At 37.9% G+C, this 7,326-nt stretch overlaps 1 protein-coding gene across 1 annotated transcript in view; it reads right to left on the bottom strand.

Annotated features, from left to right (window-relative positions):
- ace (angiotensin I converting enzyme) overlaps positions 1-4,731 on the bottom strand; it is a 33,853-nt gene extending 29,122 nt beyond the window's left edge. Inside the window, exon 1 of the mRNA XM_015398996.1 lies at positions 4,074-4,731. Within this exon, the coding sequence (XP_015254482.1) occupies positions 4,074-4,310 (237 nt within the window). The 5' untranslated portion in view covers positions 4,311-4,731. The remainder of the gene's footprint in view (positions 1-4,073) is intronic.
- Between the last annotated feature and the right edge of the window lie 2,595 nt (positions 4,732-7,326).

Genomic DNA, 7,326 nt, shown 5'->3' with positions numbered 1-7,326 from the left:
GGACTTTTCCTTTAATGACGTACAGACACAGGTCATATTTGAAAAGTTCTGATCTTATCAGATTTAGACCACATATCCAAATGGTCTGAGGCGTATTTGAAAAAGAATGAAATCAGTGTTGTTCAAACTGCCGTGAAATGATCAGATACAGATGGCAAAAAATAAAAAAATAAAAAAAACTAATCGGTTTCGGGTCACTTCAGGTTGCAGTGTGAATGTAGCCTTAGTCTAATTTTTGAGTTTGCAGTACTTAGAATTCTTGCAGTACTTTGAAGTTGTTTTGAAATCTTTCATTTGCATCTCTGAGCCCCTGTTACATGTTGCTATAGAGGTTGGCTGTACACAGGCTGCATCAGCCTGCTCCAGAGCTTTCAGGCCCATTTCCAAGTCCAACAAATGTACAGTTAGTGTACTTTCTGACTCCCTTTGCTTTGAGGAGGACTTAGAACATATCCAAAGTATACAAATACCTGCTTTCATACTGTAAGCACCCATCACAGTACTTTACCTAAACATTGTAGAGCAATTATAGAGTATTATTCGTATGAAAAGTCTTCTGTAGGTGGTGTAGTCTGCAATGGAAGGTGGTGGGTTTCATTCAAACTTCCCCTTGTCACATGTTGATGTGCCCCTGGGCAAGGCACCCTAAATGCCATCCAATCAGGAAACGGGTGTACGAATGTGCTCGCATTAGTGAGTGAGACTGGGTCAATGTAGTTCTAATGTAAATAGCTTTCAGTGTTCCACATTACTGGAAAGGAGATGTACACATGCAGTACATTTACTTCTACTTCTTCCCTCCATTAGCTAGTGGCCAAATTAATATCTATAAAAAGAGACTTTGAAATATTGCTTTGTTTCAGACAAACTTTCAGTTTTCAAGTTACGTTACTAGAATATATTTTCATGTTTTAATGACAGTTCCAGTTTGTGAGATGATTTTTATCACTTTACTTGGATTTTCACTTTATTTGGATTTAGTTTTTACATATGCATAGATATACGTACAGATATATACGGAAGAGGATTAGGGCCACTGAAAAAAAAAAAAAACCAAAGTGAACTGATTTTTAAATTTTATTTCAGTTAAACACGTGAAAAAAGTCAGAATTCTGGACTTTTTTCTCAGAATTCTGAGATTAAAGTCAGAATTCTGACTTTTTTCTCAGAATTCTGACAATAAAAAAGTCAGAATTCTGAGAAAAAAAACTCAGAATTCTGAGAAAAAAAACTCAGAATTCTGAGAATAAAGTCAGAATTCCGACTTTTTCCCATACTATACTGAAATAAAATAAAAAAAAATCAGTTAACCTTTTTTTTTTTCCAGTGGCCCTAATCCTCTTCCGTAGATATACAGAAGAGCTATATGTATATATATTTATCTCTTTTTATTCTTATTTTTTTATCTTTATTATATTGTATAGTTGGATGTGTGTATATATTATATAAAACTGTAACTGGAGCGTGTAACAAAAGTAATTTCCCTCTGGGATTATTAAAGTATTTCTGATCCTGATAACTTGTCAACATGTGGAAGGCTTTAAAATTCAGAGAATGAAGTGATTCTTTACGTTTTGCAATGTAAGTGAAATCTCAGAGCATTTGGTTGCACTAAAGACTCACTAGTTCTGACAGGGCAGCAAAGATTTTACCAGAGTTAAAGTTTGGTCCCATTGGGGCAAAGGTGAGGAAATGAATTATTAAACCAAGTTGTACTAAACTATGATGGTTTACAACACTGACACACGTACTGAGTGTCATTCAAGTTTCCATATTGTCTTGCCTCAGTCATATGAGCAATGTCTCAAACTGAGCTTCTGACTGCATTTTTATTAACCTTTTCCAGCTTTAAAACAACAATTCATGAGATTATTCCTGTAGATTGATTCCCATGGGATCAATAATGTTTGTGTTTGACAAAAGAAAGGAGATTTTCCTGTCAGAAAAGGCTTCTGTCTTTGCAGTACATACCCTCAGTCAATCTATAAAGCTTTTCTTTTACAGCATTCTTAAAGGTCATGGACTTTCTCAGTATATAATGCCAGTGCTGGAAGAACTGTGAACCTGGCTCGTTCAGAACATGTTCTAGAAATCAGTATGTTCTTCTTCCTCTAACATCATAAAAAAAAGCCTTAAAACTAAATGACAATCATTAAGCAAATTGCTAACATATGGTACCATCACAGACAACAACTCTTTTGTTAGTCAGTTGTCATCATTGTTCAACACAATGTGACAAAGGGGGGGAAAAAACTTGTGCAAAGACAAACCGCAGCAGATAGGACAGTAGATTTGTTTTTCCAGCGTTTTTTTAAAGCCCCTTATCTGCCTCTCTCCCACAATCCCTGAAATAACAGGCTGCAGCCGTTGGAAAAAGTGGCTTTCCCTTCAAGCTCGACCTACAGGACCTCAGTGATTAAAGAACCTCTGACCTTTTGGCTCTTTTAGTCCATCTCCACCCACCAGCTGCCCCTCTCTTTCAGCTATTCGCATCCCGAAAGCCTATAGCCATACATGTTGGTCATTACTTTAGCAGATCATAAAATAAAATTCAAGATAAGCAGAAGCTTTTTACAGATTTATTTCAACTTTCAAGGTTCTTGGTTTTATTATACCTCCATTAAATGCTCCTTAACCTAACTGTTATATGAGCAGGAGTATAAAAGGTTGGCAGGATTGTTAAGGCAAATTAGCTTTAAGCAAACACTTCATGTTCAAGGTTTTCTGACATTCAGATGAATGTATTATTATGCTTAAGGAACAAAATGTTATACAGAAATAAAAGACATAAAGGAGCCTACATTTTTCCAATAACAGAAAAGGATAAATCCCATTGATTAATATAGTAACATCAGTTGTTTTCAATAGATCTGAGAATGGAATTAAAATCAGTTGGTTAGGATGATTTTTCAAACATTGTGGAGTAAAGAAAAACATACTGACATTCAAAAAGGTCAGGCAATCTATTACGGAAAACAATTTGTTAATCACAAAGTGATCTAGATTCACTACTTGAAATTGGTGCACACAGCTAAATAATGATTCATATAATAAACTAATGTTTATTAACCACTAAACTAATTTGTCCAAGAACAGAACTTGGGGGAGATACCTAACAGGAAGTGAAAGCAGGAGGAATTTGATCCCACAAATATGTTGCTTTCTGCTAAGGATTTTGACCAAAAGTTGTTTGTTCCGAATTTTTTAGATAACTCAGCATTATGAGTCAGGTTTAAGGTTGAGTCACTCCTTTACTCAGAATTATTTTGGTCTCATGATGAGTTGAAATTTTCATATCAACCCCAAAGGTAAAGCTGCAGCATTTGCCTGCTCTGTGCAACTTATCATTATTCAATGTAATGAAACCCCAGTGAAGTACAAGCAAACTCTGAGTGACATTTTTGAGTTTGCATCATGTTCAGGGGTTTCGCCTTTCTTGGCTGAAAGAAAAAAATGTGTCTCTGATGAAAGTTATATTTTCAGGAAACATCTGGAAAAAGCCCCAAATCTTTTGCTTGAACCTAGAATGACAGTTTGCAGAGAAATTCTTCTTTAATCTTGTTCTGTGAAAACATCCATCTGCAAGATGCAGAGCTGCTTGGACTCACTTGGATTCATTCTCAGCATTTTGCATTTTAAAGCTCCTGCTAAACCACATTCTGAAACATCCATACCTAATGAATTTTTTTACACCTTTTAGGGCTTTGACTCTACTCTGATGTGCTGCAAGGAAAACTTTATTTTAAACACACATTTATTTAATCACAGGAAACCATTTTTCTAGAAACACTGAATACAGTCTTTACATACAGCCAAATAAAAAATGCCATAAGAACAGTCCTAATAATGCATGAAAGGAAGCAGCAGCTGTTCTCTGCACAAGCAGTCCAGTTTGATTTCATATCTAATAATGCAAGCAGAGCTGAATGTGTTAGAGTGCAGGTTAACTGAGCATAATTCTGCTGGAGGGAGAGGAATAATAACATCATGTCTAACAGAGCTTACATCCACCTAAAACTTTCCCAGTGCTTGAAATGCATGCAATAGAAAGGGGGGGCTATCAACTCTCCTACCTGCAGCTTAGAGTTGTGCTCAGTAAGGTTGGTGTTGTAGTTCCAGCTTGCAATCACGCTGTTGAAGAGAACCTCCTCTGCAGTGCTGTTGTAGTCACTGAGAAATCTCAGTGCATCTTCTGTGGTGTTTGCATAGTTCCCTGGCAGCCAGCTGGGTGGCAGAGTTTCACAGATCACCAAGGCTGGCAGAAGCAGCAGCACCACCCGTCTTACCACCCAGTGCGCCCCAGGAGCCATGGCTCCAACCTCACACAGAGTTGAGGAAAGGTGGTGGGGGGGATTAAATGGAAAAGTTGAGTGGAATGGCTGTGAGGGAAAAAAGAAGTGCAACTACACCTTCCACTTGCAGAGTGCTGGTGTACACTAAGTCAGTGAGAGCTTGTTTTAAGTGCCACTGTAACCCAACCCACACTTTGGTTCTAGCCCTGCCTTAAAACACCCAAGAGTCAAATAAAGATCTCCACCAATCAGAGGGTGAGGAGTGTGGCGCAGGGAAGAGCGCCAGGTAGGCAACATCTGATCAGCTGCGTCAGGATCCAATGAAATGAACCCCTCTCATCCAGCCTTTTCTTGTCCAGCAACCGTAAATTGTTTGCACATGTGCTCTTTCCCCCTTAGAAAAAAAAAAAAAACGGACGGTGTGCAGATCATTGCGCACGGAAGCTGCATGCGCTGGATCTGTGCGCGTTTTCATGTCAGCAGAGTGACGGCTCCTCAATAAGCTGCGCAGCGGAGAGCCTGGGAGGGACTCCGCATATTTTACTCCCAGTTCCCTGTCTCAGCTTGGAGACAACGAAGGGAGGGGGTGGGATTACAGAAAAAAAGCAGTGGGGAAATGACAGGAATAAGGAGAAGAGGGGAAACTGCAAGGGAGATGGAGGGGCTTTACACACACTAATGTCTTTATTTCATAACCCGAAGCTCCAACACATATGGGATGCATGTGCACAAACTTAGCAGCACAGAAAATGATCAATTTTCTTACCCTTCATGCTGGATCTGCAGGATCTCACAGTGATTAAACATAATGAGCTGCCATTAAGAGCTACAAGAAACTATTTGGCAGAACAGATGTTTCAAAGCCACAAACTACTTATCAGTTTATTCATTTAACTGTAGGAAATTAGCCCACGTTTTTTCTTTATTTAAATGCAAGAGATTAATGAAATAATGCATGCAAAGACACAAAACACACATGGTGGTCAAAAGCACGTCCATGAATTCACAGCAATATTAAAAATAAAAAGTCCTAAAAACACAAAAATGAGATTCACAAACCCAAAGATTCAGCTTCTGAATGAAACATGAAAACCAGGCTTGCAAACTCAAAAATTATAATAAACACAACAATTAATGAAAACTCATATATTAGCCTTGTAAACAAAAAAGGAACCACATAAACACCAAAGAGACTTGCAAAGGAAGAACACTGCAAAGGACCCATTCTGCAATTACAGAAAAGTCCACAGCAAAGTGGAAATTAATGCACTGCAGACACAAATCTACTGCAAATACATAAATGATGCAAACACATAAAACACATGCAAAGTACAAATTCTACAACATTTTTTCAAAAGAAAAGTTGCAAACGAGCTGTGCATAATGAAGTGCTCCAGACCACAAGGGGTGATGATCATCAACACATGATGCCAGACCATTCTAAAAAAATGAATTTCTATGGACCAGATCCCTTACAAAACATGAATGGAAAATTCAAGAAACTCAAGACGAAAGAAAGAAAAGGTGGGTTAATCTACCTGAGCATCCAGATTTTGCCTTCTACCCCTTTATGACTTTATGATCTTCTCCCCTACTGGCTTGGATCAATTGTGATGCTTTTACACCAAAATTGTTCAAAAACAAAGCAATGGACAGGTTGGCCTGTCCATCCAGGCGAGTTGTTTTGTCCCCTTGCATAGCAATGGGGGTTGAGATGACAGCAGGAAGGAATCAACTCTCAATCTCATCACTATGCAGGGGACCAAAATGAGCCCAACAACTCCCTTTTCAGAAGCATAGACCAGTATCGAGTAATGCAGGTCAACAACGACCTCAACAACTCCCCATTTCTAAGGGGTGGAGCTCTTCTTTCGATACAATTTGCATGTTTTCTAAGCCATAACTAAGCTTTGTTTGGCTACTCTATAAAGCTTGGAACTGCCCTCTTATCCAGATATTTTGAATTGAAAAAACTTCCTTGATGGGAAGAAAAAGATCTTCAAACTTGGAAAACATTTTTCTAATGACTAAGACCTGGATGACTCAGAATCTTCACCAGCGTTATGCTTTCCCAACATTTAAATATCTTTTTCTATTTTCTGTGATTAAAGCATTTCTCAGTTCTATCAGTTCTCCTTTGCATCTGCCTGTCTACATATAGTGATATCATCATTTGATAAAGTTTATTTATAGATCAGTTTCAACAACAAAGTAATGTACAGGTTCATGTATTGAAAGACATAAGTGGAAATAAAATGAAAAATAACAATAAACATGAACACTAACAATAAACAGGTTAATTGACTTGTCTAAATTCTCCTCAGGTGTGAGTGTGTGTGTGAATGGTTGTTTGTCTCTGTGTTGCCCTGCGATGGATTGGCGACCATGTCTGCAATCCGTGTATGGTTCGTTCTTTGGTTTTTTCGTTTAAAAAAAAAAAAACAAGCATGTGGTTTTTTGTTTTTCCGTTTTTAAAACGAAATTAGAAAAACGGCATTTGCAAAAATGACAAAAAAAGTAATTTTTGGGATTTTTTTTAACTGCAATGGTTAAATCAAAGACAAACTTTGATTTTGTTGTTAACTCAGCAGACCTTATGGTAGAACCAGAAGTGAAGACCTGAACTCCCAACACATACCTTTTTTAGTTACCAGTAGGTGGCGGTAATGTACGCCTTCAATTTCTTGCCAACTGCCATTACAATCCACAAGAAGAAGAACTTTTTCAGTTAGCACTACCAAAATGGAAACAAGTAATGTGGAGCTCCATGGCGGCTCAAAGCATCACTGATTTCAGTGTGTTTTTTCTCTCCCAAAAAGTTCGATAATCAATGCAGGAAACTGTTCAAGTGTAGCCATTGCCTTTTGTTTAGAAATGGTTTGTTTTGATGCCGTCTTCATCCACTGTAAATGATTTTTCTTTGTAACTTTTCTTTTCTTTAGAGGTTTTTCAACATTCAACTGTCTGATGCTGGTGAGAACGAAGCTGTTTTGGAATCTGCTGGACCTGCATTGAATGCTGCGAAGTCCATGGT

The sequence above is a fragment of the Cyprinodon variegatus genome, unplaced genomic scaffold (genome assembly GCF_000732505.1).
Source record: "Cyprinodon variegatus isolate N-32 unplaced genomic scaffold, C_variegatus-1.0 Scaffold979, whole genome shotgun sequence".
NCBI lineage: Eukaryota > Metazoa > Chordata > Actinopteri > Cyprinodontiformes > Cyprinodontidae > Cyprinodon > Cyprinodon variegatus.
The sequence above is the reverse complement of the archived record's forward strand: the minus strand, read 5'-3'. Positions and strand labels throughout refer to the sequence as shown.